We start from the raw sequence: 16,515 nt of genomic DNA on the forward strand, positions 1-16,515 counted from the left end.
GTGAGAAATTGTAGATGACATGGATTACAAGACTGAATCTAGATATTATGTAAACCTAGGACGAGAATACTGACAACTGCCGAAGCATCTATTCTATGTGAACATTCCCGAATGGTACTCTGAAGTTTCCATTCTAACAACCACGAAAGACTTTGATCTTTGGGGAAACGCAACCAGAAAGACTCTGATGAACTCTCCAGCAGACAGACCGGATTCCAGCAGAGAACACAACAACGACATACGGGCGTAAATATAAATTGCAATTTATTTTCGAATGAGGGACCGTTCATGGGCAAAGGATTAGCATTTCAATTAATATAATTATAGACTGTGTGTAATGAATCCATGTTGTCTTTCTCGCTCTTTCTCAGTCCACACCCCCTTCATGTTGTCTACCAAGCCGTCATATCGGCTTAGCCCACTAGGGACTTTTCCATCATTGTTAGTAACCAAATATCTTCTGTTTGTTTGTTATGTATTTCTGTGATTGTTTAGTTAGTTAGTAAATAAATAATTAAGCCAATTTGTATATTGTTGATTCATCATTTATGCTAGGGTTCGTGCAGAAAAACAATAATTTTACGACGTTCAGATGAGACTGATAGAAGGTGACGATTAATAATTGACTGCTATTGATAAAAACATGGGATGCAAACTGGTGAGGGACCAAAATGGTGACACTTTTTTTTGCACTGAAACATGTAAAAAAAAATCCCTGCACGTTTGCACGTTTTAACTAATTAAACAACAAAGAATATGCCCTACATGATCAGTCTCTGTGTGTAAAATAAAAAGTGCTTCATGTGAACCTAACTCACAGCTAAACAAATGTAAAGAAAGCAATCCAATGTGATTTGTTGCCTAGACTTTACTGCAAATGATACTCAAGTCTTGAGAAAAAACAATACATTAATATTGCAGTTAGCCACGACAGCCTTTATATTAGAATGCAAGTGACCACACACATCTAAATACTGCACTTGGGAAAAAACATCTTAAATAGAATGAAACAAACAGGCATTCTAATTTTTGCTCTATTATAGTGTCCACTATAGTCGACATCGATCAAGTGCACAAGGCTACATGTGTGCAAAAAATAACGTTCACTGAGTAAAAAATGTAATTATCCCCCCTCACTCAGTTCAACACAACAAAAGCAATATCTTTGGGTTACACTGCATTGTACACTTTATGCCTGTGGACATCGGTTCTACAATGTGCCAGCAGAGCACGATACCCTTTGTTGGCATAATTGATCTCTTTCATGCAGAAAGTACACCTGGCCTACCCCTTTTTATCCACTGTATTTAAAAACTGAGAAAGAGGGAAAGTGTGTGGTGTTCCTTTCACCTAGTGGCATCTAGCTTAAGCCAGGCCCAGCTCCAACTACACTTGTTAAATAACAAGCAACGTCTCATTTTCACCTAATTCTCTCATTCTGAAAATTAACCACATGCTACTGTAAAGGGAAAACATGAGTTCACAGATGGTAGTTTGTTCATTAGCTAATTAACATGTCACACAGATTGCCAAGGCCCAGTAAGCAACTAACACGTTATAACTTGAGGAACGGCAAGGAGTCGTATCAGGTTACCAGTTAATATAATAGCGAATTGGTTAGGTTACTAATGTTAGCTCATCTGATGTTGTGCTGTCTGACTTTATTAGCCAGATAATTTTCACACCATGAACTCAATTATTTGATCAGTAAAGTTTCTCTGGCTAGCAAACGGATCATTCGATCCCGCTAGCAAGATACTTAACAATGCTAACAATACTTGTTCCACCACTTTCTCCCTCACTTCAAACTTTCCAAATGACAGTTGTTTTTCGGTTACAGCTCATGAAGTACGCTTCATCACCTTCTCACCCCTGTCTCTGTGGTCAGGTTTCTCACCTACTTCTTAGTTATTGTTCATGGGACGCACTGCTGGAAGTGAACTGGTAAACTGCCTTTCAACTCTCCTGCTGTCTTTCCAGAACGAGCGCTGATGTTGTAACTAGCCGATCTTTTCTCTCTTCAGTTGCGTGCTGCATTCTGTTATGTGAACGATTGGCTGAGCCTTGAATAAAGCCAGTATTGCCCCAAACGCGTATCACTAGTTCGCATACAGCCAGTAGTCATCCAAAGCCCCCCCGCCCAAACTTTTCTCATCGGATCTACACGAATCACGTAGGTCACCTTACAGCAAATTTGGCTGAAAGGTGACTAGTTTCCATCCCTGTATAAAAGATCTTCAGATTTTAAAGAGAGTGAATTCGGGAAATAACCATTCTATATAAATTAATGCTTCCGTGGTGCCCCAGGTTATTAATGGTTTAATTGTTGCATGGTTTAATTCAATCCCGTAATCAATTCAACGTTAGGTAATCGATTTGATAAAATAGCTGGTCATACAATTTAGTCACATTTAAGGATAGTAAAGACACGACAAGGCTGAACCAACATGTTTTTTCTACTTATTCCTACTTGCACCAACGCACACACACAATCAATAGTTCTGAAAATGTTGGAAACATTACCTTTCTTGACCATGCTGTAGTTTATGTACCTGTTTGTTACATTCAATATGTTTTGTGGACTTCACTGGACAGATGTTGCTCTCCGGTTTTGTGATGAAACAAATGTGTGGTTGAAATTATTCTGCCACTGTGTCTTCTTATTGTCTCGGCCTTTAGGCCTATATATCACGGTGTCAAGGCATATGAACTAACAGGTTATAGAGCAAACAACACAATTATCACAAAACATAGTGATTTTACACACGCACCACTACTGGTGACCTTGATGTAGCGAGAGGACTGATCAATGATCTGATTTGGGTGTGTGTGGAAATGACAATAATGAGCCAATGATTGACCCTATTCTAACATTGAAAGGGTTTGTTTCTCCCCGGAGAGAGGAGTACCGGAGATGACAGAGGATACTGGAGATCTGATACAAGCCTTGGAGATACGTTCTTCTAGATATTTCATCATTATCGTACCCCATAATGTTCTGTGAACTTGTCTCAAAGGCAGGAGACAAACCAATTATTATGGTGGGGAGAGGAAGGGGGAGTGGTGGGGAGGGTGGTGTTGGGGAGAGGAAGGGGAGGGTGGTGGTTGGGAGAGGAAGGGGGAGTGGTGGGGAGGGTGGTTGTGGGGAGAGGAAGGGGGAGTGGTGGGGAGAGGAAGGGGGAGTGGTGGGGAGGGTGGTGGAGGTGGAGAGAGGAAGGGGGAGTGGTGGGGAGAGGACGGGGGAGTGGTGGGGAGGGTGGTGGAGGTGGGGAGAGGAAGGGGAGTGGTGGGGAGGGTGGTGGAGGTGGGGAGAGGAAGGGGGAGTGGTGGGGAGGGTGGTGGAGGTGGGGAGAGGAAGGGGAGTGGTGGGGAGGGTTGTGGAGGTGGGGAGAGGAAGGGGGAGTGGTGGGGAGGGTGGTGGAGGTGGGGAGAGGAAGGGGGAGTGATGGGGAGGGTGGTGGTGGGGAGAGGAAGGGGGAGTGGTGGGGAGGGTGGTGGTGGTGGGGAGAGGAAGGGGAGGGTGGGGAGGGGGGTTGATGGTGGGGAGAGGAAGGGGGAGGGTGGTGGTGGTGGGGAGAGGAAGGGGGAGTGTGGTGGTGGTGGGGAGAGGAAGGGGGAGGGTGGGGAGGGTGGTGGTGGTGGGGAGAGGAAGGGGCAGGGTGGGGAGGGGGGTGGTGGTGGGGAGAGGAAGGGGCAGGGTGGGGAGGGTGGTGGTGGTGGGGAGAGGAAGGGGCAGGGTGGGGAGGGGGGTGGTGGTGGGGAGAGGAAGGGGCAGGGTGGGGAGGGGGGTTGATGGTGGGGAGAGGAAGGGGGAGGGTGGTGGTGGTGGGGAGAGGAAGGGGGAGTGTGGTGGTGGTGGGGAGAGGAAGGGGGAGGGTGGTGGGGAGGGTGGTGGTGGTGGGGAGGGTGGTGGTGGTGGGGAGGGTGGTGGTGGTGGGGAGGGTGGTGGTGGTGGGGAGAAGAGAAGGAAAACAAGCCCTGGAATTGCTACTCACGTGTAACAGAGTTAAGAACATACCGAAGCTCACTCCACAGTTAGCTTGAAATTCTGCAGATGGAGCTATCCAATTGGATCCTTTTTGGTTGCTCAACCAGTTGGAAAGTTATCAGGAAGGGCTGTCACATGTGTTAGCAAAGCAGAGGTCCCGAGTTTGCAGCCAGGTATGAGCCGAATTGAGTGGAAGTGGTACTCGCTAAGCAAGCAGCATGATGTCCATAACACACACACACACACACACACACACACACACACACACACACACACACACACACACACACACACACACACACACACACACACACACACACACACACACACACACACACACACACACACACGTTTCCAGCCACTGATGCCCTGTTGGTGAATGGGTGTCCATTACGAAAGAGACAGAGGCTAATTGGGCTAAAAGCCCCATAAGTGTTCCAGGGAACATCTCAGAATGTGTGTATGTGTGTCAGCGGCAGCCTGCCCATTAGAGATTTAGGGGCAGCGCCCTACATGGGATTTTTTTATATACAGTACCAGTCAAAAGTTAGGACACACCTACTCATTCCAGGGTTTTTCTTTATTTTTACTACTTTTGACTGGTACTGAATATATGGTAAAATTCATAGATATGTGTTTTAAATGCTCATAAAAGTGTGGTAAGTGTGTACATTTTCCTATTTCTATAATATATTGTTCAAAACAAGCTGTTCAGTTACTATTCTGCCCCTCAGTGACTCTGGTAGCAGCAGCAGCAGCGCCGCGGGCATAGGCCGTGAGAACATTAGTTGGATTATTTTGCCAGCTATTTGCTATGAGGGGGAACTGCCTCAATGAAATAGCAGGATTCCATAGCATACCATTTTATAGGACAAAGTAAATGGACCGTCTTGGGGGGCTCAAATGTGTGTCCAGTCAGAACGTCTGTGTCTGCTCTAGTCTCCCTCCCAACGAGTCTCTCGTGCCAGACGGCTTACTTCCGTACAGAAGACTAGATTTAAAAATATATATTTTTAAATGTAACCTTTATTTAACTAGGCAAGACACTAGATCTGCTCTATCAAGTAGAGATGGCGCTAAAGCAAAAAGCAAATTGTAATTAACTTAATCATGATAACAGCCATGGGAGCCTGGGACCTGATAAACCGGAACAAGAGTCGGTCAGAGGGATACACTAGCCAGAACCTTCTCAACGCTGATCTGGTAGGACAAAGAAGCATGGCTGTGGCTGACCAATTGTATTATTTCACCCCGGTGTTCATCATGTTCTACTGTGGGTGACAGGACGACATGCTGTGTGGACTAAAACAGCATAAAACCTGGTGTATCACAAAGCATGATCAAAACTAAATCAGCCAGCTACAGTAATTTTGAGAAACATTGAGAAATTGTTTGGTAAAATTAACCAGTTTTCTACCTTTGATAAGCAGCTATAGCTAGCTGGTAGCTTGCTAGCTAGTTAGCTCCCATACCAATTTCAAGTATATCTAAACTAAAATATCTGACTAATTCGAAAAAGAAAGTTATTTCAGAATGAAGTTCATGCTTTGTGACATTAAGTTAGATAAACTTTTTTCACTTATTGCATCTGCATGCTTGTTGCGTTCTCCCTGGTGTACTCGTTCTTTCGTGAGCTGGCTGCTCGTCCTAATCTGTTCAAAACAGTGGCAGCATGTGCAGCAGGGGTCATTCATTTTTTGACAAGCAAAAGTGAAATAGGTGTATTTATGCTGTTGTCCAAATGCACAGATTGCTTTATATATTTTCCTAAAGAAACTACTGGTAGTTCGAAAACTTGGCATCATATTTCTGTCATGCTGCTTGGTTGACAACCCCCCCCCCCCCTCATTAGTAATTATGAATAACATACAAATGGACAGTAACATCTATTACATCAGTGTGTACCATATGACTGCTATTGTTACACTATCACAATCTCTGGATTCAGTCTTCATTCAACCTCCAACCACCTGGCTACTTCTCTGAGTCTTCATTCAACATCTAACCACCTGGATACCTCTCTGAGTCTTCATTCAACATCTAATCACCTGGATACCTCTCTGAGTCTTCATTCAACATCTAACCACCTGGATACCTCTCTGAGTCTTCATTCAACATCTAACCACCTGGATAGCTCTCTGAGTCTTCATTCAACATCTAACCACCTGGATACCTCTCTGAGTCTTCATTCAACATCTAACCACCTGGATACCTCTCTGAGTCTTGATTCAACATCTAACCACCTGGATACCTCTCTGAGTCTTCATTCAACATCTAACCACCTGGATACCTCTCTGAGTCTTCATTCAACATCTAACCACCTGGATACCTCTCTGAGTCTTCATTCAACATCTAACCACCTGGATACCTCTCTGAGTCTTCATTCAACATCTAACCACCTGGATACCTCTCTGAGTCTTCATTCAACATCTAACCACCTGGATACCTCTCTGAGTCTTCATTCAACATCTAACCACCTGGGTACCTCTCTGAGTCTTCATTCAACATCTAACCACCTGGGTACCTCTCAGAGTCGTCATTCAACATCTAACCACCAGGATACCTCTCTGAGTCTTCATTCAACATCTAACCAACAGGATACCTCTCTGAGTCTTCATTCAACATCTAACCAACTGGATACCTCTCTGAGTCATTCCCTCTCTCTCTGAGTCACCTCCCCATTACTCTCCTCTTCTCTTCATATTTCTCTCAGTTCCCTCATCCTCCTCTATTACTTGTCTATTGGCTCCTCTCTGATTCTCCCCATTACTTGGTGAAGTCTGGAGGATTGATCTCTTTCTTCTTTAGTCATCTTCAGAAAGACATCAAAGGTGCGCCGTGGAAGACAAGAATAGAAAACGCTGCTATTTTTAAACCCAAGCTAAAGAATGCCTACTAACTGAAACACCAGCACTGCCTCAACCCCCCCCCCCCCCACACACACACGCGCACACACACACACATCTCCCTCATTCTCTCTCCTTTCCTCACAGACCTTTGAAATATGATGATTGCTCCTATCTTTTTACAGATTCTTAAATAGAAATGTATCGATAATGTATCGGTAATGTATCGGTAATGTATCGACAATGTATCGGTAATGTATCGGTAATGTAGCGATAATGTAGCGATAATGTATCTGTAATGTACCGGTAATGTATCTGTAATGTAGTGATAATGTAGTGATAATGTACCTGTAATGTATCTATAATGTAGCGATAATGTATCGGTAATGTATCGATAATGTATCGGTAATGTATCGACAATGTATCGGTAATGTATCGGTAAGGTGACTTTATAATGGACGGAAATACACTCATCCGGAAGAGGCTATAAAAGGCTCTCATCTGGTCTGATATCACAATACTATGAAGACACACACACACACACACACACACACACACACACACACACACACACACACACACACACACACACACACACACACACACACACACACACACACACACACACACACACACACACACACACACACACACACACACAAAGTGCCGGGCATCAGTGACACCTGACTAATGTTGGCCTCATGAAGGACAATGATCATCCTTAATTATACATGGGCTGTCTGAGAAGACAGAGAGAGAGGGGAGAGAGCGAGCGAGAGAGAGAAAGAGAGCGAGGGAGCGAGAGAGAGAGAGCGAGAGAGTGAGAGAGAGAAAGAGAGGGAAAGAAAATGCTGGCAATTTCCATTTTGAAGGGCTTCCGCAATTCCTTACATGTCCAACCATGTATCTTTGGCCAAACATTTGCTTTTCATAATAATGGCTTAGTTTTTTGGTACATGCCAAAAAATCCCCAGCCATAACAGTAGAACACAAAACTACTTTCAAACGCATGACGCCCGAGGACTTTTGGTCATCTCTTCATAAGGGCTAGGATGGAACTGACACTTGACAGTAGACAGAGGGTGAAAGAGGAGAGGAGAAGGTGAGGGAGAGGTGTATTGGGGGGAGGGAGGATGGAGGTCAGGGAATATTGATTGTTTGGGCTTGTCTCCCTCAGCAGGTTCGGTTTTACATTTAGACTGAACACGAGAGCAGTGAGCTACAGTAGACACATTTACCCCCAGGCTCAACACCACACACTCAACACAGCCAATCTAGTCCACACCCGCACTGGAAAACACACTCAGCATAAAAAAAAATCAATTTAGCGTCTTGTGAGAGCTGTCAATCGAGGGTGGGACTACATGGCAACCAATAAGAATTATGCTTAATCTGTAGTAGTAACCTATTGGCTCAAATTTCTCCCTCTCACATTGTAACTTCCTACACTAAGTACGGTTGTGAATGCATCTCTAGCACGGTTTTGAACGTCACTCCAAATGTGACATCTGTCCGAGGAACACAACTTCACACAACTCCACAGCAATGCTTCAGAAACCAACCCCCACTCACACCATGACATTTTCAGTCTGTGTCTTACATCTGTGGCTTCTGATGACCTACATATGAAGAAAGAACAGAGAAGAAGCCTTCTAACATTAAAAAGAATGTTGTCGGAGCAGAACGAACTCGGCGGAAGTTCATGAAATATGCAGAAGAATTCACCCTGGAACAGAAACCCATTAAGACACAACGACTGAAAAATGCATTTAGCTACAACACAGACATTTCCTCCTGACCGTGCACTCACTGACACACGCACACACACACAACTTCTCTCTCTCTCTCACACACTCACACACTCGCTCTCTTTCTCTTTCTCACACACACACACACACACACACACACACACACACACACACACACACACACACACACACACACACACACACACTTTCTGTCTCTCTATTTCTCTCTTACACACACACACACACACACACACACACACACACACACACACACACACACACACACACACACACACACACACACACACACACACACCCCTTCTCTCTCTCTCACACACACACACACACACACACACACACACACACACACACACACACACACACACACACACACACACACACACACACACACACACTTTCTCTCTCTCTCTGTTTGTCTCTTACATACACACACACACAGACACTCTCACAGCATTTAAGAGTGGTTGTAAATCATTGATTGGGCAGCTGTACATGAACACAGAGACTCTTAGTTTGACATGGTCAGTGTTATGGGTGTGAGTCTGGTCAAACATCAACAGTTTAATGACAGATAACTATAAACACCGGTCCCCCCCTTTGGGAAACCGGTGTTCACTGTCTTTGACGCGTTTTAATAGATAAATTCACAGCGTTGATTTATGCAATCAATATGAGAAATTCACTACTGGGTAGTGGTTGTTATTATTATTACGCAACAATAATAATAAATAAAGTCTACGCCGATATATATATATATTTATTATTTAGATATGTCACACATTTTCTGATCAATTGTAGTGTAAAGTGTGTAATGTTAGTGTACGTTAATGTGTTGCTACAGTAGCTATCAGCTAAATAAGACTAGACTACTAACGTTGGAGCGGGGAGATTAATCCTTGTGAGGAAAAATAACGGCTAACCAGTGTTTTGTCACCTATACTAAAATATGCGACTTGAAACCACAAACAGCCAGATGTTCTAATGAAGCCAGTGAATTAATAAAAATAGCCTAAAATCTTACCCCGATAATGTGATCATGGCAGTCAACATCCGACGCAATTATGCCACGGTTCGTAACAATCACAATAAAGATCATTGCATGCGGGCTGCGCGAGCATGGTCGCCCTTTACCTGGATGCTGCACGAGATCTCCGAGTCATCCAGTAACCGAATCGTGACCTGGATCTCTTGATCCAGAGAGCGGAGGCTTGGACTACGAAACCGAAGCATTTTCATTCTTCTGCCCTGATTTGCCTGTTCCACATATCAAACAAACGCTTTTACTGGCAGTGACGCGTTCAGCGTAGGAATGGATGCAAGAGACTGGCGAGGTGGGAGAGGCTGCATCTGTCGCCTGCAAGAAGGGACCGGTCTGCCTTCTCTCTCTCTCTGATGTCAGTAACAAGATGCGCGCTACTCTGTCAATTCGCTCTTTCGCGATATGCCACTTTTGGGTACAGTTTTGTCCAATAAATAATCAAACAGGTGTACCATGAGATCACTCACAGGAGGTGTAACAGGCCTAATATATTTATGAGAATAATCTCTAATGATTAAGCCTATAGTTGGCACATAACAATTGGCATGGTGTTAGAATCATTCCCAGCTGCGATGAACATGGCTGACGCCCCAGGTGACCCATGGCATGGTTACCACACCACTGCTTAGGCTATAGGTCTCTGCGGTGAGCCAATAACCACATGCTTCAGCAATGGTTATATCAAAACAATACTCTCATGTAGCTAAACTTGGACCATCCATACGGACTTGATCCTGTCCCACGACATTACGACTACTCGATCTATTTTCATGTCTATCCATATTGGACATAGATTTCAAACAATTTAATATCTTTCGTCATTCACATAAAAATTGAAAACTCATTTAAGTATTTGGGCCATATGATGCGCCGCGTCCAATTTGGTTTTGAAACGTGTACTGTCGCTTTAAACTGAAAGGGGCAGGCGGCAGGCAAGACGTGTATTGCGTCATTACGCTCAATACCAAAACAACCTGCAGAGCTGTTTTCCTGTACATGATCTACACTGGAGCGTCTGGGCTTCGCCTGGGCATCAGGCCGTACTGACACCCAGCGAAATGATATATGTTATAATGGGAGTGTCTGGCTGCGGAAAGTAGGTGTCCCTGTTTTAGTTCATCGTTTGGGAAGCACACAGTAGCCTACTAGATATCGCATTCACATCCGCTCAACAGTGAGCCGCATTCCGGAATATCCTAGACTGGCCTATGTATGGATGTACTATTTCCCTGCGGAACCGCGCATCATAGCAGTGAAATCAGTCTGTTTAGGTTATGTGTATTATCGGTTTATGAGAATCGTAACACTGTAGCTACTGTCCGAGCCGTAATGCTTTTTCTCTCCCACACAGGACAACACTAGGGGCCTTCCTGTCACACAAGGTAGACATTGAACGGTGCTCTCAAACTTTGACCTGGGATTCAGCGCACTCCGCCCACTTGTGTCTCTGCTGACCAGGGTTCAAATACTTTTTAGGTTACTGTATTTCAATTGCTATTAAATACATTTCGAACAAATCATTTAAACAAAGATTGTTTGAAAATACAAGTAGTTGAATATTGTAATGTATTTGGAAGTATTTGCATATATTTACAACTACTTATATTTGAACTAGTTGTATTGGGCTGTGTATTTGAAAATACAAATATACACACTTTCTCCAAATGCCTAAATACTTTAGTTATTGAAAACATAGGCCTACTTTGTATTGTATATAAATATTAGCCTTTTGTAATTTTTTTAGGGCAGGGTATTTAGGGGTATTTGAAATGTATTTGGAAAAAAGTATTTGAGTATTTGGTTTGTGAGTATTTTTATATTAGTATTTTTGTGTATTTGGTTTTACAATTAGTAAAACAAGTCTTTGAGTATTTGGTTTCACAAGTAGGTATTCAGATACTTATATATAAGTAGCGGTAGTTGATTTGGCCAGTGTATTTGAAAATACTAGCTAAAATACACAGAAAATAAGTATTTAAAATACAAATACTTAAATAATCATATATTTGAACCCAGGTCTGGTTTGGCACTCCACTCACCTCACCTGTGTCTGTTCTCAGCTCGGGTGGCCGCTGCACGAGGGAGATGACTTTCACCCGCGGGAAAATGTTGAGAAAATGGCTCGCGGGGAGCCTCTGACTGACCAGGTGACCAAATCACTCACATCACTTCTCTTAGGCTATCATCACGCCTCTGATTATTCTACGCAGTGTTTTAATAACTCAACCTTCACTTAGTGTCACCCTACACTTAGTGTCAAAGGGAGCTCTTTCATCAAGTTCCATCATTTATGATGTCCAAAGTAAATATGATGTGCATGAGTGAGTTCACTAAGGCTTACCTCTCTTATGTAGCCCTGTTGGCTGATACTTAGAGCCAATGCCCCCTGTAGAGAGAGACAGAGACAGTCAGTGACAGGGATAAGGGGAGACCACTAGAGATAGAGCTGGCTTGTTATGTTGGCTGGAAATCACAACACAGGACTCTGATTCTGTTTCAGTATTTTGATCTGAAACCGATCCTGTGACTCATCTGTGTCTGATTATTCTAATTCATCAGGACAGACTGCCTTGGCTGCTGAAACTGCATGCTGTCATTCAAAGGTAATTATAAGCTACGTACACATCATTATACATGTATAACCACCTATTATATATGCAAATACACATAGTGGAACAGTCAGTCACAATCTCTTTCTTTTATGGAACAGACTCAAATCTATCGCAAAGGCTGATATGATAGAGTTGGGTGGAAGGAATGCGAGAAAAAACACCAGATCAGAAATGCATTCTTAAAATAAGATGAGATGAGATGAAGATGGAGAGAGGGAGTTACAGAGCACAGAGGGAGAGAGAGAGGGAGTGAGAGAGGGATGAAAGTGACAGCTCTCACTTAAATTCTGTGTGACAACTTCAAAGAGATCTGCTCCCCTTCCGGACTCAGATTCTCCTAGTAATCCGCCTTCTCACTTTCCCAGTTAGTCACACACTCCTTCCTGATCCCACTAGTTGTTTTCAACATGGAGCTTGTCCATTTTAACCCATCTGATGAAAACTCTCCCCAGTCACATGTAATCACTGTTTTATACATGTTTTAAGTGTTCTTGAATGTTTGTATAACATTGTTGTTAGATGTACAATGTGTATCATTATACAGACTTTTGCACAGCAAATTCCACCCTTACAAAAGAAGATTGCAGTTTTGAAACTGCAGTAACTGCATTCGACTGTGGTATTTTTGACGCAGTAATTGCAGAATAACTTCAGTTGAACTGGAGTTGTACTGCAGTTGAACTGCAAAATACTGCGGTAAAAAAAAATATATTTTGGACGCAGTATTTGCAACATACTACAGTTATACTGCACTCTAACTGCAGTTATACTGCAGTATACAGCAGTTATACGGCACTCTGACTGCAATTTTTTTCCCGTATGGGCACTTCTGGTTTGTTGTCGTTATCTCATAATGTTGGAAGTTGTGGGTCTGTCTTCAATAGGGAGAGGTCTTCAGGGGGTGATGCCATCATGGTGTGTTCAGCTCTGAGGCGACTTTACAGGCAGGTTCTGCTGTTTGGCTCCGAGGCCCTGACCTGCAGCTCGGACACAGCAGGCCTGCACATGTGCAGCCTGCCCGGCGTCTGGTTCCTCTTCCTGTACGGTACATATGATCTGATCCATGCAAGGATGGTGGCCCGGAGGGGACATTTCATGCAGCCTGGTCTCCTGCGCTCTCAGTTTGATGTTCTGGAGCCACCGGCGGAAGAGGAGAACACGTTGCTGCTTGATATTCGGAGGAGCACGGATGACATCTGCAGGGAGATACAGGAGCATCTCCGCCAACTTTCATAACCAGAGATCATGATCATGGACTCTCAAATCAAAGACAACATACTGGACTGCACTGTGTGCTACAAAACAATTACATATCATGTCAGACTTTTATATTATTTTATTTTACAAAGGACAATAAATCAGTTTCTGATTATATGACACATGCTAGATGCAGAATCTCTATTGAATGTGTTTTTAAATCCAATAGGCTTGGGTCTAAGAAACCTAGCTGAGTTGAGGGAAATGTTTGAAAACATTGCAATAATAATGCCACTCCCGAGGCACTCCCGAGTGGTGCAGCGATCTAAGGCACTGCATCTCAGTGCAGGAGGCGTCACTACAGTCCCTGGTACGTATCCAGGCTGTATCACAACCGGCCGTGATTGGGAGTCCCATAGGCCGGCGCACAATTGGCCCAGCGTTGTCCGGGTTTGGCCGGGCTAGGCCGTCATTTTAAATAAGAATTTGTTCATAACTGACTTGCCTAGTTAAATAAAGGTTAAATAAAATCTTAAATAGCATTAGAATACAGTATGACTTACTTGATTTATGCCTATAGCTCCTTAAAGGAGCATAGGCCGTTGACGAATGTCCTCCATCTCACTCGGTTCAGGACAAGTTTTTCCAGGTCACACCAGTTGAGGAAGCTCTCAGTAATTTCTGCCTGGACGTCTTTCCTCCAAGTGATTCTTGGTCAATACAGTATAGGCATTCTTAAATGGTGACACAGACCTACACACTATTTTGTAACAATGCCTGTCTGCCAAATGTCATGTATGGGGGGTTAGCCCCATTAGAAACCTAAATTAGAAATCTATCGCCCATAGCATCAAAGAGAGGTTAGGGGCCTCTTGGGAAGACCCCACAGAATCATAGAGCTGTTTCAGGGGAATGATTCACCTCCCACCCCCAACAAGGGTATTTCAGGAGCCTCTAATCCTTGTAAACTCCCCACCACCACTCTCATATCACACAGTCTTGTACAACTAACCGTGTGGGGACACACAATTCAGTCCCATTCAAAATCTTATTCTCCCTAACCCAAAAACCTAACCTTAACCATAGCTCTTAACCCGTACTCTAACACTTACATTTTTAGTCATTTAGCAGACGCTCTTATCCAGAGCGACTTACAGTCGAGTGCATACATTTTACATACTGAGACAAGGATATCCCTACCGGCCAAACCCTCCCTAACCCAGACGACGCTATGCCAATTGTGCGTCGCCCCACGGACCTCCCGGTTGCGGCCGGCTGCGACAGAGCCTGGGCGCGAACCCAGAGACTCTGGTGGCGCAGCTAGTACTGCGATGCAGTGCCCTAGACCACTGCGCCACCCGGGAGGCCAAACACTAATTCTAACCGTAACCCTAAACCCCCTAGAAATAGTATTTGACCTTGTGGGGATGAACAAAATGTCCCCAGTTGGTCAAATGTTTGTTAGTTTACTCTTCTTGTGGGGACTCATGTTCCCAACAAGTGTAGTTAAGCACGTCCACACATATACACACACCAGTGTTTCTACACTTACAGTATCCATACCCTTTCGGTATACAAACCTCAAAACATCGTAAGACCATGCGAGAATCTCAATTTCGTTTCCTTGATTCCTCGCATCCTCTCTCCTTTCTTCCTTCTCAAAACCCATTGGATGACAATTTCTCACCATGTAAGATCAATTTAAAAAATGAAAAGTTGCAATGCACATAACTGCAACTCAAGATCAGATATATAGTCCCATCTGCTGGACATCTAGATGTGCTACAAGGCAGTGGTGAAGAAGAGGGTTTCCCAATGTCGGTCCTGGGCCCCCCCCCCCCCCTCCCCGGGTGCATGTTTTGGTTTTGCCCTAGCACTACACAGCGGATTCAAATAATCACAGCTTGATGATGAGTCGGTTGTTTGAATCAGCTGTGTAGTGTGAAGGGAAAAACCAAAATGTGCACCCAGGGGTGGCCCCAGGACCAACTTTGGGGAACCCTAGTGGAGAAGACCTTGACTACATCTGCATTGCTTGCTGTTTGGGGTTTTAGGCTGGGTTTCTATACAGCACTTTGAGATATCAGCTGATGTAAGAAGGGCTATATAAATACATTTGATTTGAAAATGTGATTCGACATAACATCCATTACTGGGGTGTTTTCACGAGGAACCAAAAAATAAGCAAATCTATTCACGTTTTGAGCCCCACGTTTTGCTTTTTTTTTTGAATACCTCAGTGCTTTCTGCAGTGGTGGGGAAAGCCAGCAGAAAATATGGAGCGTTGCGCCGTGATTGGCTCAGTGCTGTGTCACTCATGGGGACACTACATCACCGCCAAGTCTAAGGGTAGACGTAAAAAATTCTAGCCCCTTGGGTGCTGCCTTAGAGTTACATTAGAAGTGCCCATTCAAGAAGGCTCAAGCTCATTGACCACATATAAAATAACATCAAATCACGTTATATGTACAGTAGCTTTGATTAGACTGATCATGTCAACAATATACTTTCAAAATCTTAGCTAGCAGTCATCATCATGAATCAAATCGACAATCTACTGGCAAATTCTTTTTAATCCTTGTAATATGAAGAGCAATAATGAAGAGAAATTATAGATAAAACATATCGGTGCTCATCGGCCATTGGACATAAACATTACACAACAAGTTGGAAATCGCAAATTCAACAATGAGGGGTTTGGAAGGAATCAGTGACAGTGGCTGTGTAGTCCCAAATCTGGGATTAAGAGGCTCTTTTCCAAATTGAAAATGATAAACATTCAACATTGGCCATGCTGTCAATGAAGCTTGATTTGTGCCGCGCTCAAAACAACTGTTAACTCTGAAAACTTGATTTGAGTGAGGTCAAGACAACTGGGAAGTCGGGAATAAACAAGCTCCGACTGGGAAAATAAGTTTTGTCATCCAACTCTGGAATTGTAAATCCAGCCTCTTTCTAGAGCTGCGACCTGAAGATCAATGACGTCATCATGATTCAACCTTGTTTTTTCCGAGTTCCCAGTTGTCTTGAAAGCACCATAAATCCAGAGAATGCCAGACTTTGA

At 43.7% G+C, this 16,515-nt stretch overlaps 2 protein-coding genes across 9 annotated transcripts in view; one reads left to right on the plus strand and one right to left on the minus strand.

Moving 5' to 3' along the window:
- The window catches only part of frmd3 (FERM domain containing 3), a 120,152-nt gene extending 109,951 nt beyond the window's left edge, over nucleotides 1–10,201 (minus strand). For 2 of the 5 annotated variants that reach the window (XM_055918788.1, XM_055918787.1), the window contains exon 1: nucleotides 9,735–10,201. In XM_055918788.1, the coding sequence (XP_055774763.1) occupies nucleotides 9,735–9,839 (105 nt within the window). In that variant the 5' untranslated portion in view covers nucleotides 9,840–10,201. The other 3 variants (XM_055918791.1, XM_055918790.1, XM_055918789.1) reach the window with 3 other exon arrangements.
- Nucleotides 10,202–10,572: 371 nt separating this feature from the next.
- On the plus strand, nucleotides 10,573–13,633 carry LOC129853093 (probable gluconokinase). 4 transcript variants are annotated; one of them, XM_055918795.1, is made up of 5 exons: nucleotides 10,573–10,738; nucleotides 10,994–11,118; nucleotides 11,703–11,789; nucleotides 12,202–12,245; nucleotides 13,118–13,633. In XM_055918795.1, the coding sequence occupies exons 3-5, from the start codon at nucleotides 11,760–11,762 to the stop codon at nucleotides 13,488–13,490; spliced, it is 447 nt and encodes a 148-aa protein (XP_055774770.1). In that variant the 5' UTR covers nucleotides 10,573–10,738; nucleotides 10,994–11,118; nucleotides 11,703–11,759; the 3' UTR covers nucleotides 13,491–13,633. The 4 variants fall into 4 exon arrangements, with proteins under 4 accessions (XP_055774770.1, XP_055774767.1, XP_055774769.1 ...); XM_055918792.1 differs by having other exon boundaries at nucleotides 10,994–11,024; XM_055918793.1 differs by having other exon boundaries at nucleotides 10,575–10,738; nucleotides 10,994–11,024; nucleotides 13,139–13,633.
- Nucleotides 13,634–16,515: the final 2,882 nt, after the last annotated feature.

This window comes from Salvelinus fontinalis, chromosome 4 (assembly GCF_029448725.1).
Source record: "Salvelinus fontinalis isolate EN_2023a chromosome 4, ASM2944872v1, whole genome shotgun sequence".
Classification (NCBI taxonomy): Eukaryota; Metazoa; Chordata; class Actinopteri; order Salmoniformes; family Salmonidae; genus Salvelinus; species Salvelinus fontinalis.